The sequence below is a fragment of the Trichoderma reesei genome (assembly GCF_000167675.1).
Source record: "Trichoderma reesei QM6a unplaced genomic scaffold TRIREscaffold_24, whole genome shotgun sequence".
Taxonomy (NCBI): domain Eukaryota; kingdom Fungi; phylum Ascomycota; class Sordariomycetes; order Hypocreales; family Hypocreaceae; genus Trichoderma; species Trichoderma reesei.
Genome location: NW_006711171.1, coordinates 77,872 through 95,040, shown reverse-complemented (window position 1 = coordinate 95,040; position 17,169 = coordinate 77,872). Strand labels below are relative to the sequence as shown.

Below are 17,169 nucleotides of genomic sequence, written 5' to 3'. Positions count from 1 at the left end.
AAAAGGCTGCTTTTTGAGTCGCTGCCCGGAATGGTCATTGATGTCGTGGAAAGCGAACTTGCCGTTTATACTAAGGTAGTAGTACTCCGTAATAACACCAGCGTGATGTCAGCGATTTTCGGGTCCTGCTCCGCGTGCGCTGTGATTGGTGGGGGCGGCGAAACTGCTGCTCCGGATCGAACGACGTTTTCTTGCTGCCAATCTGCAAAACACCACCACCAACGGGCCAATCGCCTTGTGGTTACCGAGATTTCGCTGCCTCGTGAAGCATCGCCTCGCATTGCCCCTACCATACATACGCCATGGTCGTTAAGATCCGCCTTGCCCGGTTTGGGCGCCGAAACTCGCCTTTCTACAACATCGTCGTGGCCCATGCTCGGTATGTACACAGCCAATGTTCAACTGCATCAACTCCACTCCACCTCGAACGATGGCAGCTCCCATTGAAGTTCAAAGTCCGAAGCTTGACTGACGGGATCCTTCCCAGCACTGCGCGCAACTCTCGGCCCCTCGAAGTTATTGGCACATACGATCCCATTCCCAAGCCCGACCCCTACGACAACTCCGGCAAGCTGCACAAGGACATCAAGCTCGACTCCCAGCGCGCGCGCTACTGGATCGGCGTCGGCGCCCAGCCCACCGACACGGCGTGGCGGTTGCTCTCCATGGTTGGCATCTTGCCGAAGCGCAACTTTGCTCCCAAAGAGAACGAGTCCAAGGGTAGTGTCCAGGCGGGCGATGTGAGGATTCGGTAGAGGGCAAGGAGATGGAGGGCCGTCCAAGGCGAGAGGATGTGAAAATTCGACTGTGGGATGATCTGTATGATATGTGATTTTGGGCATTTAACGGCGTTGGGTACGGTTTGACATAGAGGGCGAATACCACAAGAAGCTTGTTTCAAACAGTGTGAAGCTGGCTTGGATTGTATCTGATGGGGGGTTGAAAGCGGCATGTAACCACTCACGATGTGATATGGGCGTTATTGAGAGAAGTTGGGAAGCGAGTCACAGTTTGGCCATACATGGATGTGATATCCATACAAGAGATCGCTTCGTCCACTTGCAGCTGTTATGTCTGAGATCACCCTATCGGACACCCCCTATTCGAGGTGAAGGCTGCCCTATCGTCTTTCAGGCTAACATAACGGAAAAGACAGAAGAACGATGGCTAATTTGAGTCAGTCATTAAGTGCATCATTTAGCATATTCATTCTCCCTAAGTACCTTGATGATTGTCAATCCACGTCTCCTCTGATAAGGCACATAGCACCGCGACATCATGAAACTCGTCCCCGAAAAATTGTAAGTATATAGTTCTCTGTACGTTTTCCCCGTAGCTAGTATGCCTTCGTGTCCAAAAAGAGAAACAAAAGCAGAAATTTAAGGAGGGAATGCAAAAATGAAGGAAACGATTCGACGCCAATGACTACCCTTGTCTAAACTCCACGCATGTCGACAACTTCTGCAATAAAACTGTAACATGACCAGGAAGAAACGCCTTTCCAAAAAGAAACGAATAAACCAGCTTCTCTCACTCTCTTCTAGCTCTCTTCTCGCTCTTTCTCAATTTCGCTCTTTCTTTCTTTCGCTCTCTCCGTGGATATGTGGATATGACCCCACAGGGGCAACACTGTGCTGTATCATAGTTAATGAGAGACGGCGAAGAAGATATTCATAACCAAGCAGACCACCATCACAATCATTCCGTAAATCGCCAGTGCCAATGCCATCTTGCGTAAGAGGCCGTGCTCGAGGTGCTCCAGGTCCCATCGCCACTTTCTGCGCCAGCGCCATGCATTTGGGCTCTGGCTGCTCGTGGCACTGGTGGCACTGTGAATGCTGTGGCTGCTCTGGGCAAGCATGCCAGAGTCTTCGTTGTCAGATTCATCTGAGCCGCCCATGTCATCGTCTCCCTTGGCCAAACGCTGATGATGGATGCTCTCAGGATCACTGATCTTGTAGTAAAAGAGGCCGGGGAGAATGAAGCTGATGGATGTAGATCCTGTGCTCCCCACAAAGGCGAGGACACGGTCGAGACTGCTCACGGAGAGAGCCGTGATGTAAGCTAGGGTCAGAATAATCGTAGTAATGAGCGCAAATCGAAGATCGGACATCGGTGCAGTGCTGCCATGGTCACCGCGTTGCGCCGGTGCTGAAGTCAGCAGGGGGGAACCAGCTCGGCCGCCGCTCGTGTTTCCCCTATTTGGTCGCCAGTTGAAGACGGCGTCGAGAGAGGCACGGCAAGGGTGGACCTGTAATGGAATAGAAAACAATACGAGGATAACGATCGCAGCCTTTCCAATTGTAGATGCCACTCCAGTGGGGTCTGACACATCGCATTAGTAGGAGGGCCTTATGGTGCCGGTCAAGAGAGGTTCTTACACATTGAAACAATGTTTCCAACAATGGAGTTGCCGAACGTGATGTATCCGGTAATGGCCACCAAAACATAGATGGACGCTGCAGACCCAATACTAGATCCGACGACTCGCACGACGCTGCCTGGGGTGTTGTCCTTGATCTCGTTGAGGATGGAGAACATCTGGGAATAATTAGCGATATTCAGGGGAAATGAGAGAGCAGAAAACGCACGTTCTGGTGGCAAGTATAGGCAAATACGACTACCGGTAAGGCACTGAGCGTCTCGACGGCTCCAGCCCATTGAATAACGCGGATGTCGCTCGGATCGGCGTGAGGATCGACGGAGAAGTGGTAGATGACCAAAACGATGAGATATCCAATGGACACCAAGGCAACTATGCTGGTGTACTTGAGAGAGTCAAGCCTCTTCAAGAAACTCAGGGGTATAACCAGTAGCATGAAAGCAGTGATCCAAAAGTTTCGGTCAACAAGATAGGGGATCTTCTCGGCGTTGCTATTGAAGCCCAACGCCACGCCTGGCATAAGGTCACCGATAATGATCATGTACGAAACTCCGACGCCGAAGCACTTGATGGCGATAGCCGCGTCGAAGATGACGGACGCATTAGGATACGTCAGCTGGGACAGGGCGAAGAAGGAGGACGATCCGCGGTCAAGGTAGCGGGCGCAACGGGACTGGAGATAGAGGCCGAACGCAGAGGTGAAGCCCGACCAAAGAATAAGGAGGACTCCCAGCATGATTCCCATGTGCGATAAGACGGAGGGCATAGCAAGCGTGCCGGCTCCAACGACTACACACCGTCAGGTTAGTGTATGCGCTCGCGCATGCGCCATCGAAGCTTGGGACGCGGGGGGTCGCGAACTGGTATTCAGCAGGTTGATGATGCTGCTGATCATCGTGGCCTGCCCGCCATGGCCATCTTTTCCACCTCGGCGCCGCGATCTGTAAGTCGGAAAGAGACGAGTCAGTCAGTCGGCCATTTAACGTCTGAATGCGCACCACCGCGGCCTTGTTGCTCACCTTGACATGCTACTGGAGCCCCCCGGAGAGGCGATCCTGTCTGGGATGGTCTGGTAGTTGGTCATAGCCAGTCTCGCTATAGCATAGACGGCGGGCAGTCGCGCTGCTCAGCGGCCTCTGGATGTACTCTCCCAGCAGGTGTCTCTCGGCCTCTGAGACGCAGCCGGAAGTTGGTCGGGTGACCAGCGGTCGATGCCAAACTCTGGGTGCAGCAGACGGAAGCGCGATCGTGCGACAGCAGCAGGGGCCGGCGGTATCTGATCGCCGCTGTCCGGAGGCGCTGCGATGAGTCGTTTGTCGGATGAGCGAGCGAGTGTCGGCGGGACGGGCAGCGATGGCAAACGAGCGGCGTCTGGCTGCCAGGTGCGGCGAGGCGAGGATGAGGTGAGGTTGACGATAGAGGTGACGGCGGCTCACTGCTAAATTGGCCCTGACGGGGGGGCAGAGAGGCGCTGTGCTGGCTGGCCAGTGGACTGCATGTGCATTTTACAGCGGGGGTGTGCCCCGGACCCTGGCGGCCGGCACCCGCAGCCAATCAGAATGGCTGGAGCCTGTGGCACTCAGTGAACCCCGAACCCGACTGCGATTGCGCCACTCCGTCTTCTGTCCGATGATGCATCTGGCAGATAAAGACAATTGACCCAAATTGATGATAGAATCAGAACAGAATTGATGGAGAGTAGATTCTGTATTGACATCATCCAACGGGGTGCGTGTTGCGCTTCAAGTGAACCTGTTGTCACTATCCATGGCCCACTCCATGCAGACATGCCACTGTTCTTGTACCTTACTTGTTTGTATACGGTAAGGTACCTATGTATCTTCATGTTTAGAGCAGCAATCGAGGGCTCATCTCGTCTGTCATCTGAATCCACGAACCGCACGAAAACACGGTATAATGGCTGTGCCTGATTTGTGTGGGAGCTCTACCTATGTAGGTAGTCTACAGACATGTCTCATGGCGATCCATACTCTCTCTGTAAAGGCGGGAGATGCATGTAGCACCTGGAGGCGCCGGAATCAAAGGAGGCACGCGTGTTCTGATACACCGAGTCTTGGCGATATCTTGTAACAGCCTTCGATGCCACGACTAACATGGGGTTACAACATTGCTCTCACTACGTAAAAAGCCTATTCATGATCATGGAAGGCACTTATTCATGAAGTTATATTTGTATGAAGCTCGTTTTGGTACCTGAGGTAGGTATTCAAGGACCAGCATGAAGCATCAACGCGCACTTAAAACCGACGAATCACAGCGCACGGCACTAGCCCGCTACCGGACGGGGAGCTTCAACCCGAAAGCGAACAGCTTCTTCTCCTCCAGAGCGTCATACCTCGTGCAACCAATGACATACAAACTGGTTCCATATTCCCATCCTTTCACTGAACCTCCGTGCCGTGCAAACCACAGAGCAAACGCACTCAATCGTCACCCTCATACGCAGTCCACAATAATTCAGCGCACAATGTCGGCGGAAATGGACGACCCCCTCGACAGAACCACTCTCGCGACCATCTCCCTCCTCGAATCGCGCCTCCTGCGAATCGAGCATCTCCTCTACGGCACCACCGCCTCTCCCTTCTCCAGCCAGAGCCAGCATGAGACCGCGGTCGAGAAGATGGACGCCCTAGAGCGACGATTTACCAGAATGACTTCCCAAATTCGCGTCTACGCGGAGCTTCTCAAGATCTGTCAGTGCAGCTTTCTCGCGGCCTACTTCTTGACCTATCCTCGAAGCTACCTTACACAAGCGCATCGCCTCTGACCTTTTCGCAAATGCAGACAGGTCCAATCCCGACCTCTTCCACGCGCCTCCTCCGTCCCAGCCACCCTCGCAGCTCGACTCCGACGCCGTCCAATCCATTGTCCTCTCCTCGGCGTCATCCTTCCCCGCCACGCTCTCCGCCCTCACCGCCGTCAAGGACATTCCCATCCCCGACTCCTCCGCCAGCGCCAGCCTGATCGCGCTCACCAAGCGCATGAAGGCCATTGAAGCTACGCAGATTGCCCAGACCGCAGAGATTTCCGCGCTCCGGAGTAGAAGCGAGGCGCTTGTGCGATCGTGGTACGAGAACGGGGCAGTGGTGGGCTCCCAAGTGTTGGCGCACTCGGAGAGCAGAATCCAGAGGATTGAGCGTGAAGTGAGGAGGAGAGAGCGATTACTCGAAGAGGAGAAGCACGAAGAATGAGCGGAGGCAGCTGGCTGTGGTACCAACTAACTACTCGACCATGAGCACCAAAGCTACATTATCTTGAGCAGATTTTGTAGCTGTCCAGTCACGACCATGTTTCAATCAGGGTGACGGATACAGCTCCGCACTCGCATTATCACAAGCATTGCTTGAAAGTAAGCTAGCGGATCAGGCTGTCAGAGGGGACAGAGACTATCTCCAAGCAGCTTGGAGGAATGACCATGGGCGTTCTCTCAGGAGAACGTAGACACGACGTATGGACATCGACAGCTGTTGCACTGCTGCCCTGAATACAAGGAGAAACGCATAATGAAAGACAGATACCCCCAATAGAATAGACACTGCCACGATTCACGCTTCCAATGTATTCCAAGGCCGATCAGGACAAGACGTCGGCCAAACTTTTAGACAGCTCTGCCAGTCGGAATGATCCGTTCATGAGAACCCCAACCGGCCATGCCGTCACAGAAACATCAACTTGTAAGGGTGATGTGATGCGACAAACCTCCAACGCCGATAAAACCCTGTGCCAAGTATGTTGCTCAAAGCAGATGTTGCAGAGCCCGAACCAGTTAACTACAACATCACGATGCATCATCCTCTCTACATGTATTCGCGTTTCGGCACGTCCGACAACAGTGAGATGGTCCCAAGGCGCAATGCAAGACTCCCACCATTCTCACGACTAAAGTCCGTCTCCTCTGCCGACTTACCCAGTCTAGAAGACCGCGTGATACACATCCTTCACAGATCCAACAATAGAAACACCAAGAATCTTCTCACCACCCACCACCACCAAGGCTGAACAAGTTCAACTCAAGGAAAAGAAAGTTGTTCTCTGCCAACAATAAGAACGGTGGCGTCTTACTTTTCGCAAAAAGCCAAGCTTCGAAACTGAGCCTCCAAAGAGGAATAAGTCAGAACATCCCACCATTTCTGACACGTGCTTGCTCATTAGCCAATAAAGGCCGGCGGGCTTCTGCAAAAAAAGTAGGGAGGGAGTGCAGAGGAAATTTAGGCACACACTAGACTAACACGAGCACCGTTTGGGTAGAGTCTGTGGTGGTTAAGGTCGCATTTGTGTGCACATGGTTGGTTTTCATGTAAGCGCATGTTTTCTTCGTTCTCGGCTTATTACTTACTAAGGTACCCGTACAAATCGCTTGCTTATTCTGCTTACGTACTCCCAGTTCCCGCATGGGGCCAAGAAAACTGGAAGCCCTTGAAAAGAGGCCGCCGAACGGGTCTAGTCAGGGGTAGGTAAAGTATGATGGAGAACGGGGGCCAGTTTCAATTTCGACGACGCGAGTTTGAAGTCGCTCGATGACTACGAGTACTGTACACTACAACATACTTTTTTATCGTACTGCAAGGAAGAAAAAGCCAAGGTTGAGATATCTTTGAGTGATGGGCGCCGGACAGGTTAAATTAGGTGCTTCTGTTACCTTCTCGTCGGAAAGTCAAATATCCTCCAGTATCCTCACCAGTTGATTAGGTTATTTGGCATCACGATACATGGAAAGAGGGTGGTGACGGGGTGAAAGTCTGTGAAGTGATGTGCGTCCAAGAGCAACACATTGATTTGTGATAGTGACGAAACCACCAATAGTTGCATCTGATCAGGAAAAACATGGCGCATACTGGCTGGCCTCCATCAAAGTGTATGGCCATTGTCCAGCTGCATCGAAGCTCTCGTATCACCATCCACGAGTGGCTCATCGCGTGCTTGTCTCACACTGGATGCATACTTGTATGTACTGCACCGCGGCCACGGCGTGCCACTGCCACGCTGACGTTGCAGTTGAGAATATCGACAGAGCTTCCACCGCACATGCAATCACAAAACAACCTCGATGAAATCCTAGAGTCAGTACGTCTTCCTGGCGATCACACGCAATGGCTCTTCGTCAATACTTCAGCTCAAGCGCCTGTAAGCCGGGACACAAGCCGGGCAGTACGACCGCCTCATGCAGATCTGCTGCGCAGTGCAGTTGCGTGGCAGTCATTGGAACCTGTCCAGCTATGTATTGCCGTCTCATGCCTGCCGCAGCGTCTACGGAGAGGGGCCAAAGGGATGCACGACATCTCTCTGCGCATTATCTGGTGAGCCGCCTCAGGCATGCAGCAGTCTGAGCCAGTCATTCGACGCCATCAAACAGTCTGCTGGCCAGTAGGTAGGAAAACGGCTCGACGGCTGCAGGAAGTTTCCGTTGTGGTATCTGTGCACAGGTCGGCTTCACACCACGCGCATCGTCGAGAAACACCCTGCCGGTGACAGTCGTCAATGCACGTACTTGTACATATGGACTCCGTTCAATCGCTGAGCCGTCCAAGGCCTCGACTTTATTGGCTGACAGTCTTCCATGTCTGCAGACCCGTGTCCGGTGGGGCTGCCCAGACGAAGCATGAAACTCGGTGGAGGAGCTCTCAACTCCCCTGCATTCTGCTGGGGTTGCCCGCAGAATCGTGAGCCTGTTTCTGTTAGTGCCGAATCTCAAACCATCGCCATGGCCATCGTCCGATTGGTGAGAGCGGCAGAGCGGTTGGAGAGATGGAGGGTTGTCAGTGAGCATGCGAGGAGGAAGAGGAGAAGTAGATTCTCGGAAGCGCGGGAGAGCATTGACGACGACGACTGTCGGCACGCAGCACGGAGCACAAGTGGCTTTGTCCAACTGCTTGGTGTCATCTTTGCATGTGCCTCTGCATTGTAAGGTATCGATTTTGCCTCATCTCGTGGCCAGTCGGCAGTCGCATATCGTGTGGCAGGGCACGGCATATGTACAGGCACAAGCGGCGTGCGCGAATCTTTCGAGTTCAACCCGCAGCTTCGTTTCCCCGGCGGTTCGCTGGTGCGCATGCAGTGCGTGGCGTGGACAGCTGCGGATCTCACGTCTGGTGGAGAAGCGAATGACGACAGACGGGCGCGGGAGGGCGATTGTCGCGGTGAAGCAATCGTGGGGTGCATTCCTAAGGGAGGGCACAGCTCCAAGGCGGGAGAGCTTCCACGTGTTGTCATTCCTAGCCCAGGCTGACTTCCGTGTGTTCGCGTGGCGCGTCATGGGGGGGAGACTGGATCAGTTCAGATCCAATGGTCTCACATGTCATCAAAGATTGAACAGAAAGACAGGGCGGAAGGATGGAGAGGAGCGCGAGATGGCCGATGAATATTGGATGAGGAAGAATGGATGTCATCGACATTGAAACGCAGAGCGTCCGAAGGCCCTCACTGCAAGTGTGATTACCTACTATACTTCTACTAGGTAGGTACATGTATCTTACCTTGTTAATCAGAGAGCCTGCATGTATCGCCAGGTAGGTAATTATCCCGTCCATACCTGAGCCAGACAGGCACTCGACACAACAGAGAGCCTCCATGCTTGTTGAGCCCTTCATTTCGCACAGCCTCGATGCGACGCAACCGCAGCCTGCAGAGCACCGGGACGCTGGCACTACCTAGGCACTGTATGAACCCTGCCGCATCAACGGCACCTCCAGGCCCTGCACCAACCGCCCGCCCAGGCCTCATCCCGGCTGGCGAAGCGTTACGGGGCTGCCGACTCCTCCCGAATCTTACCTTGCCTACAGGCGCAGTTACGGTTGATTGCGTTGCCAGCGTTGTCCCGCGCTGATGGCAGGTACTTGCTCGGTACCTCGTGAATTGCCTAGCCCCGGCGCACAGGGCTCCGCACCCGCCACGGTCCAGGCACGAGTGGGTGCTGTCTGGTGGTGTCTGGCGCTGGACAGGCCCAGGCACGGGCGCTGACTGAGCGATCCAGGCCAGGCACAGGCCGCTAGCTGGCGCCGCTGCAGTGCTTGCATCAATGCCTGGCGGCTTGCGCACTCGCCCTCGCCAGGTACTCTGCGTGTACCTCCACTCTCGTCGTCCTCCAATCCTCCTGCAACGCCTCTCTCCTCTGTCGGCCCTCCTCTGTTCTCTTCTCCTCTCCTTGTTTCCTCGCGAAAACACTGGACAGACAGACCAGGGACCAGACAGCAACAGCCTCGCAGCTTAGGGGACCGCATCGTCGCCGCGTCTGCTCTCCTTTCCTCGGTCCTGCACTGCGCTGCTCGCCAATCCATCCATCCCTCCAGCCACAAGCGCCGTCCCTAGGAATTCTGTGCCGCCTCTGGCTCTGCGGATCTGCTGCGAAACATTCAAATCCACAGCTGCCTGTATTTTTGTCTGTATTTTTCTGACCCCGTCGCACCAACTCCACCAGCCGCATCTCGCCCGGAGCCGTTTCGTTTCCTCTTCCTCCCCTTCAGTCCCGTTTTCTTTCTCCATCTTGCAATCGACTTCCCCCCATTTTTCCTTTCCCTTCTCTTCTTTCTTTCAATCTCCATCTTGACGATCCGGCGAACCACGCGAGACCTCAGTCGCGGTCGCATTTACCTTCTTTTTCCTTCTCTTCTCTCTTTCACTCGTTCTCCCTTCGGCTGTGCCGGACACCAGCTACGCGGATTCCAATCGACCCAAAGTAAAAAACACGTCCTTCCAAGTGACAAACCGCCGTCTGATCGACAACCGGCGCGCCGCTCGACGACATTCTCTGCCCTGAGCGCATCCAATCGCGGCGTCGACAGTCGCATCCGGCCGCTCGCCCCCCAAACCGACAAGCTGGCTAATTCTCTTATGCCCCCCTACTCGGTCACTTCGCCGTCACTTCACAAAATGGACAACTCCAACATCTACAGGCGACGAGGCTTTCAGTCGGGCAACATCCTGGGCGATCCGTTTGCGCTCGCCACCACGTCCATTGCATTTGTGCGTCCCGTCCCGCTGCCTCCCCCCCCTTTCTCGCTGACAGGTCTGCGACGAAGTGGTAAGCGTCAGAGCTAACTGTAGCCCTAGCTTGCGTGGCTCATCACCATTGTCGGTTGTGTTATCGGCCAGATCCAGGAAACGACCGACGACCCATTCCCCAAGTTCGCTTGGTGGGCAAGCATATACAGCTTCTTCCTCATCATCGGCATCTTCTACGTCGTCGGCAGCGACACGATCCAGACCTACCATGTGGCGATTACGGGCTATACTGCCGGAGGCATGGTGCTGGTGACGTCGTCGGTCAATTCGCTGGTGTACTCAAAGAGCGGCGCCAGAGAGGCCGCGGCTGCGGGCTTCATCCTTCTCTCCATGGTTGTGGTACGTTGTCCCATCTCGAGCTGGAAACGCGCCTTTTCTGCCCGGTTGTCAGGTCGTTCGTCATCGTTTTGCGCGTATGCTAACATGCGCCGCGCGCATAGATTGTGTGGACTCTGTATTTTGGTTCGACGCCTTCCGCTACGCCCCGCGCTTTCCTGGATTCCTTTGCTTTGACCAAGGAGTCTACTGCCAACATGGGGCGACAGACCATGAGCAACTTTGGAGGCATGGGACGCCCCGAAACGTCCAACTCGGTCCAGCCGCCGCAAATGTATACCTCTGCGCAGCTCAATGGCTTCGAAAATCCTTCGCCTGTTGGCGGCGCCTCCCAGGTCGGTGGCGGACGCGGTTCCAACGTGCCCGGCTTTGGAGGTGCTGGGCCAGCGCAGATCAAGGTGACCGGCCCCGACGCCGAGGTAGTGCCACCCACCGAATACCCTTACCGAGCAAAGGCGATCTACAGCTACGAAGCCAATCCCGACGACGCGAACGAAATCTCCTTTGCGAAGCACGAAATTCTGGAAGTATCCGATGTCAGCGGACGATGGTGGCAAGCGCGGAAAGAGACTGGAGAGACGGGTATCGCGCCCAGCAATTATCTCATTCTGTTATGAGCTATGACGAAAGAATTGAGCGGGAAGTGCCCTTCAGAGGAGATGAAGCCACCACGGTTGCCAGATGTGAGCAATCGCTGGATAGGGATAGCAGGACACCTACGTGTCAGGGCTTCCCTTGTCGCATTCATCTCATGATACTACCCTTTCCTCCTATTCCCCTCTTCTCCCGCTCTCTCTTTCGCCTCCGTTGATGCCGCGTTGGTTGTTTCTGTTCACGCCTCGAGTCACGACTCCCGGGGATTTCTTTGCGCAATCGGGTTAGGGTTATATATTGGATGGAGTATATTTGGACGAGACCAATTACTGGAGACTGGCCTTACTGGACGGGCAATGCGATCAGAAGCATCCCTTGTTTTGTGGGGGCTCTTGTCTCTTTTTTCTTTTTTCCTTTTTCTTCTTCTTATTCTCAATGCTGATTCGTTTCTTGTTTTTGCTCTTCTTTTGTCCATTTTATCATTGACGTACGAGACGCTGTTCTTCTTGTCCCTTGTGTATTTCTCCCTTTCTTGTTCGCTTGCCATTTACTGCTGCGTTCGTTCATTGACTCTACTTGGACCAGTCAACTGAACGCGGTGTCGTCAAAAGAAAAAAAAGCAGCGAGGCGCGGTCAGTTTCTTCTTCAGCCCCCTTTTCTAGGCTGCGATCTATTGTTGTTCTCTATCACTTTTCCCTTTTCTTCTCTTCTATGGCGAGAGCGTGGACCAGGCAGACAAGGAGGAAAAAGGAGGCCAGACGTGTATGCACGTATGCATGCATGCCAAGTCTCGCCCCGAGGACACAAGCACTTCGGGACTCTGCAGGGGGATAAAAAGAAAGGAAAAAGAAATCGAGACAAGCTGATACGGAAAACCCGGGGCGCTGCAGTCTCCTTGTTTGGTAGGTAGGTAAGTTGAAAAAGTTCAAAAGGTCAAGCGGGCAATGTCTGTCCCATACCATGCGATTTTTCGGGGGGAGGGAAGGAGTTGATGTTGGAATGACAGTTCAAAATGATACCTGATTCTCTTTTTATTTTGGATTGCGTGCTACGAGAGTTTATCGTGAAGTGATCTATATCCAGGTCTGTGGACGAACTGGGCTGTGAATGCCAAGTTCTGAAATACGAACCAACGACTTCAAGTGTTTGTTATTACCAATAACGATAGTAGGTTGGTGAAGAAACAAGGGTACCTTAAGTACTGTTCGAGTTTACAATCTTGAACGTCTTACGTCAATGTTGCCTCGCGGGCTTTAAACCGACCGATAAAGCATTCCCTATCTTTCTTGCCCCTCTTTGGATACATTGCAGGAGGAAATCAATTTTTCATCAAAGAACGACTAGATAGATATACGGAGTACCCATACAAGGGAGCATTGGCATCGTTAAACACAAGGGAGATAATGAGAGCCCAGTGACATTGTCATAACAAGTCTGATTTCCTAATCCGGAAGCTCACGAGGCACGCAAGGAGGTGTGGTAAATGCAGTCTGTTCATCTAACCAAGGAGGCGCTTGCAAAGCCAACCACACCATAGCCGACTCCGTACAAGCAAATGAAGGGCCCAGACCAGATTCTTTCGAGACAAGGGAGTAGTACAGCGCTCAATCCAAGTTCTCCAAGCTGAAGGGGCGAGACATAATGGCTCGCCCCAGTGGCGCGAGCGCGCAGGAGGCGGGTCAGGCCAGAGCGCAATCGGAGGGCTGACACTACTCATCAGGCCGGTATGCAGGCAAGATTTTCGCGGAAATGAAGGCATCGTGAAAGCCGACCTTGCGGGATGGTCGTGGTGGCTGTGGAGGGAGTGCCATGGTAATTTCGGTAGTGTCTCTAGTTGTTCACTTAACCCCAGGGGGAGGGCAGTCTTGCAGTCGCGCAATCCAGAGAGCCGTCTTTAGAGTGTCGTGGGATGTTTGATCGCTTATACCGAGTACCTCATTACCGGCTGTCCAGACGCTTTCTCAACTCTCTTTCCTTCTGGAGCACTTCCAGCTCCAACCTCTCGATGCCATATCGTAGGGCTTCCTTGCGCTGGCGCACGATGCGGGCGCGTAGCTTGTCCTCGCCACGGAGCTGCCGGCTCTTGTTAGACGTCTTTGGCACGCCACGCATGAGGTCATCAGACCTGGCGAGCCGTCCCTGTTGCAGCTCAGCGCGAGCTTTAAGCGTCTCAATGCGACGTTCCTGCCGTTCGACTTGAGCATCGGCACGGCTGAGAAGAAAGGCGATGTAAGGCCCAATCTCATCGCGCAGAGAAGCCTCTGCCGCAGCGAGCGTGGGTTGGGGAATGAGCTCGTAATGCTATAAGCGGTAACCACAGAGGGGTGGCCAGGTCAACGACGCTGTACAGTGCATTGCATTGCAGTGACTGCAAGCCGGGCAAGAGGGGAGAGCACATACTCGGACTGTCTTGAGGACGGTCATGAGGCGAGGAAAGTCCGATACGCCGCGGTCAATCGTCTCCACGGACGCCTCGAGGAATTTGAGCGAGTTGCGTAGCGAATCGACGCAGTCGGCATAGGTAGCTGTGCCGCCGGGGGGGCCCGTCCTGGAAGCCATGGGGCCCGGACTTCACGATGCCGAGAATACGGGAGGAGTTGGGAGGGCGAGGAGGCAAAGGTTGAGCCCAGGCCCGATTCGCGGGCAGGGTCTTGCTGGAGAATGTGGGGACGATGCTTGGAGATTGGCGGTCTCGTATTGTCTCGCGCTCTGATGCGTGTGCGTGTCTGTTTGGGAGTCGGTTGGCTCCAGAACTGGGCAGCAACTACCAGCAGTCGTATCCGGGTTCTTCTTGATATCGACGTCTTTAGTCTTCTTTAGCTGTCAAGGTATCAGCTCTGCTTTAATCCGAGCCAAATGGTGGCGATGCTGACATGAACAGCTGAAGCTGGTGATGGTGGATGTTGATGTTTACAGAGGAACTGGAAGTCGAGATGCCCCGCCAGAATCTGGTGCTAGTAGAAGCACATGCACGCCTTCCGTTTGTTCTTGTCGATTAGCAGCAGCCCCACTCCAGCTGCCGCGGTGCTCGGCAGGTACGCTGCGGTGCTGTGGGGTACTAGCCTCCTTCCTGGACGTCGACAGGACCACAAAGGGAAGGCACTGCTCGAGTCTGCTAGCACGTGAGCTGAGAGTAACAAGATCTAGAACTGCCCAAGGTACTCTCTCTCTTCTTCTTCTTCTCGTCATCTTCCAGGTTCTTTTGCTCAAAGACACGCCTCCTGCCATGATCAAGAAGCAACTGTTTCTGCTTCACACGCCCCCATTGCAAGTGCTCAAACGGTCCCTCTTCATTCGTCATGTCTCATCCCTGAGCCCAGCGCTTGATGGCTCTGGAATGTCGCCACTACATACCAGATGATGGTTCTCTCACATCATCCTCACGCGCTCTCGACGAGCATCGCCGCAGCCTGCTCCAGCCTTGCTTCAGACGGCCGGTCCCAGGTCTCTCCTCTGGTGTCTCGATGTGCCCTCAGCCGTTTGTTCCAACGTCGTTTACCCGAATCTCGGCAACTCATTGTTCATCCTGACGCAAGACGGCGAAGATCCTTATAGTCAATACGAGATTCGGAGTAAACCATCTCGATCCGCGGGACCAACGGTGGAACCGTCTGCATCGGCGAAACTTATAGCCTCGTGTTGCTGCCGTATGGCACTGCCTCTCCCCTTCTCTACCGCAATGTTTCCACAGCTTGCCTTGGATGTGTCTGCGTGGGAGGCGTAATTGGGACGCATCGTGAAGAGTCATGGACGAATGTCCCTCCGGTTGGTCCAATGGCTGCACCACTAACCCGAGCCCCCTTGGGGGTACCTTTTGCGGCACATATGCTAGTGACTCTGGTCAGGCATGCGAGCGAAGCCATCGTGAAATGACCTGTGTCTCTTTGCATGGAGCTAACAAGCGATGAGATACCATCGTGACCTCGTCCAACCAGAGAAGCGCCTTGTGCCGCTCGATTCGTATGCGCCGTCTTGCTTGTCTGCTTTCTTCACGATATCTCTCAGTCGGCTACGCCGCTCTCAGTCGACACCCCCCCTTCCGGCACTTGACGCCCTAACTCCATGACTAGATGCGCAGTGCTTCTCCCTTGTCGACTGAGACGTCTTGTGCACCAGCCATTCTTCGATTGCTAGCCTTTCAGCGCCCGCCGCAGTGAAGATCATTACTTTAAAGCTGGGCTTCCTGGTTTCTGCAGCTACGATGTCCTAGCCAGTTCCAGTTCTGGTACACGGTGTTTACCTACGCTGCAGAATTAAACTGGTCAATAGGTACCTACTGCCTCCTCAACCACGACTTACAGGCTACAGCTCCCACTGCTTCCTTGACGGCAGCTGCGGTCCTCCACGACATGACCTTGGGATATTCGCATTATGAGCTACAGACCAGATCACCTTAGTGGACCTGTCGCCGAGGGTATTGGTCTTCGATTTCTGAATGAAGAATGGAACGATAGTATCTCGAATGGCCATCTTTTTACGATTCAGTGGAATCAGTCCCTAGATGAAGATCGATTACCTGAGCTTGGACTATTCAGGATTACGTACCCCAGAAACGGCGATGTTGTATATGAGCTGGTCTCGAATCTGACAGGTATGTATCACGATGTCCTCCAGTTTGATCATTCTCAAAACTCGTGTTAACTGGCTTCTTCAGATGGTATGAATAATGCGAATGCGACGTGTTTATGGACACCAAACCACTTGGATGATGAATTATATACCCTCTGGCTTTCATCTTCTCGAGATTCTCGCGCAAGCTGGACGGCTTCTCCGCCTTGGAGGCTGAAAGAACATGTGAGTTTGAATCGCTGCCACTAGACTAGCATCAGTTGTTGACCAGAGAACAGTCGCATCACCCTCCCCGTCGCTGGGCCGCACCGGTTGTTATCCCCATTTTGATAATGTTGACAGTGTACACATTGGGGCTCACCCTCTACGTTATATATCGACGCCGCCGAAATGCGAGGCGTGAAAAAGAGAGCAGCGAAGGGGATGATGCGGACAAGGAGAGCGCAGAGTCGCCTTGCCTTCTTGGAGACGCAGACAGGCACCCATCGGTCGACACCACGGCTACACTAGCTGCGGATGACGAGGAGGAGGTCAAGAAGCCGCAGATCTGGCTTCTGACACAATCTGCTTCCGGGTCTCTTCTGCTGGCATCTCCACGCGGAAAGGATTCTGACTCCGATGCCACACTGCTCTCGCCCACGTCGCTATCGTCGGAGCCCCTTTTGGCGTCCATGTCCCCCATCAGCTTAGCAGAGCCAAGCCACACGAGCATGCGATCTGAAGGGCCGTTTATTGCCCTGCCGAATCCGAGGGATCATAGGGCCGTTGTTGCCAGCAGGCTGGGACGTTCGCTGAGAGTCATTGTGCCGTCTGACGATGTGCGAGAGTGAGTGCCCTATACATTGCACGAGTCTTTTGGCACCAGCACGCGGTAAAGGGTCTTTGCCGTCTTCATGAAAGTGTAGCTGGCGGTGAATTATCGATATCAAAAGGATGGGAAGCGTATGGAACACACAAAGTCTGTGAACGATTGGTTGATGGGAACTGGGGTGTACATATACGATGGATATATCCTAGCAAGTCATGATGACTGTGGACTTGAGATCCCACTTCCCAACCTGGCCATGCCGAGTGCTTGTGGCAATGAGGTGACTTGATGACTGGGCCGAAAGCGTCAAACTACCTACTAGGTACTAGTCTCAGGTAGGCGGGAACACAAGCACACAAATCGCAGTCATCCTTCAAGTTGATTTAACTTGTATTGCTCATCAGGTCAAAACAATTGAACCCAATCCCCCATCACCATACATCTAAAAACAAAAGTAAAA

At 53.7% G+C, this 17,169-nt stretch overlaps 6 protein-coding genes across 6 annotated transcripts; 4 read left to right on the top strand and 2 right to left on the bottom strand.

The window, feature by feature from the left end:
• The first annotated feature begins 252 nt into the window (after window positions 1-252).
• Window positions 253-977, top strand: TRIREDRAFT_123604 (uncharacterized protein). The gene is made up of 2 exons (XM_006968583.1): window positions 253-379; window positions 488-977. The coding sequence occupies exons 1-2, from the start codon at window positions 303-305 to the stop codon at window positions 753-755; spliced, it is 345 nt and encodes a 114-aa protein (XP_006968645.1). The 5' UTR covers window positions 253-302; the 3' UTR covers window positions 756-977.
• Window positions 978-1,645: 668 nt separating this feature from the next.
• TRIREDRAFT_81348 (uncharacterized protein) lies at window positions 1,646-3,725 on the bottom strand (the record flags this gene model as incomplete). The annotated part of the gene is made up of 5 exons (XM_006968524.1): window positions 3,403-3,725; window positions 3,245-3,324; window positions 2,592-3,172; window positions 2,382-2,541; window positions 1,646-2,325 (listed from the first exon to the last, which is right to left on the bottom strand). Exons 1-5 carry the CDS (start codon window positions 3,465-3,467, stop codon window positions 1,646-1,648), a joined length of 1,566 nt encoding a protein of 521 aa, XP_006968586.1. The 5' UTR covers window positions 3,468-3,725.
• Window positions 3,726-4,883: 1,158 nt separating this feature from the next.
• On the top strand, window positions 4,884-5,595 carry TRIREDRAFT_68208 (uncharacterized protein; the record flags this gene model as incomplete). Its single annotated transcript, XM_006968582.1, has 2 exons — window positions 4,884-5,097; window positions 5,189-5,595. 2 exons carry the CDS (start codon window positions 4,884-4,886, stop codon window positions 5,593-5,595), a joined length of 621 nt encoding a protein of 206 aa, XP_006968644.1.
• A 4,675-nt stretch (window positions 5,596-10,270) lies between these two features.
• Window positions 10,271-11,355, top strand: TRIREDRAFT_5466 (uncharacterized protein; the record flags this gene model as incomplete). The annotated part of the gene is made up of 3 exons (XM_006968500.1): window positions 10,271-10,363; window positions 10,451-10,741; window positions 10,843-11,355. The coding sequence occupies 3 exons, from the start codon at window positions 10,271-10,273 to the stop codon at window positions 11,353-11,355; spliced, it is 897 nt and encodes a 298-aa protein (XP_006968562.1).
• Window positions 11,356-13,270: 1,915 nt separating this feature from the next.
• Window positions 13,271-14,195, bottom strand: TRIREDRAFT_81343 (uncharacterized protein; the record flags this gene model as incomplete). Its single annotated transcript, XM_006968523.1, has 2 exons — window positions 13,733-14,195; window positions 13,271-13,633 (listed from the first exon to the last, which is right to left on the bottom strand). Exons 1-2 carry the CDS (start codon window positions 13,889-13,891, stop codon window positions 13,271-13,273), a joined length of 522 nt encoding a protein of 173 aa, XP_006968585.1. The 5' UTR covers window positions 13,892-14,195.
• A 1,508-nt stretch (window positions 14,196-15,703) lies between these two features.
• On the top strand, window positions 15,704-16,731 carry TRIREDRAFT_111038 (uncharacterized protein; the record flags this gene model as incomplete). The annotated part of the gene is made up of 3 exons (XM_006968581.1): window positions 15,704-15,923; window positions 15,987-16,126; window positions 16,162-16,731. The coding sequence occupies 3 exons, from the start codon at window positions 15,704-15,706 to the stop codon at window positions 16,729-16,731; spliced, it is 930 nt and encodes a 309-aa protein (XP_006968643.1).
• Between the last annotated feature and the right edge of the window lie 438 nt (window positions 16,732-17,169).

Bases quoted from the DNA above. Each gene is read 5' to 3' on its own strand.
- TRIREDRAFT_123604 (XM_006968583.1), top strand. From the start codon at position 303: ATGGTCGTTAAGATCCGCCTTGCCCGGTTTGGGCGCCGAAACTCGCCT. The intron at 380-487 runs GTATGTACACAG...GATCCTTCCCAG, and splicing joins ATCGTCGTGGCCCATGCTCG to CACTGCGCGCAACTCTCGGC.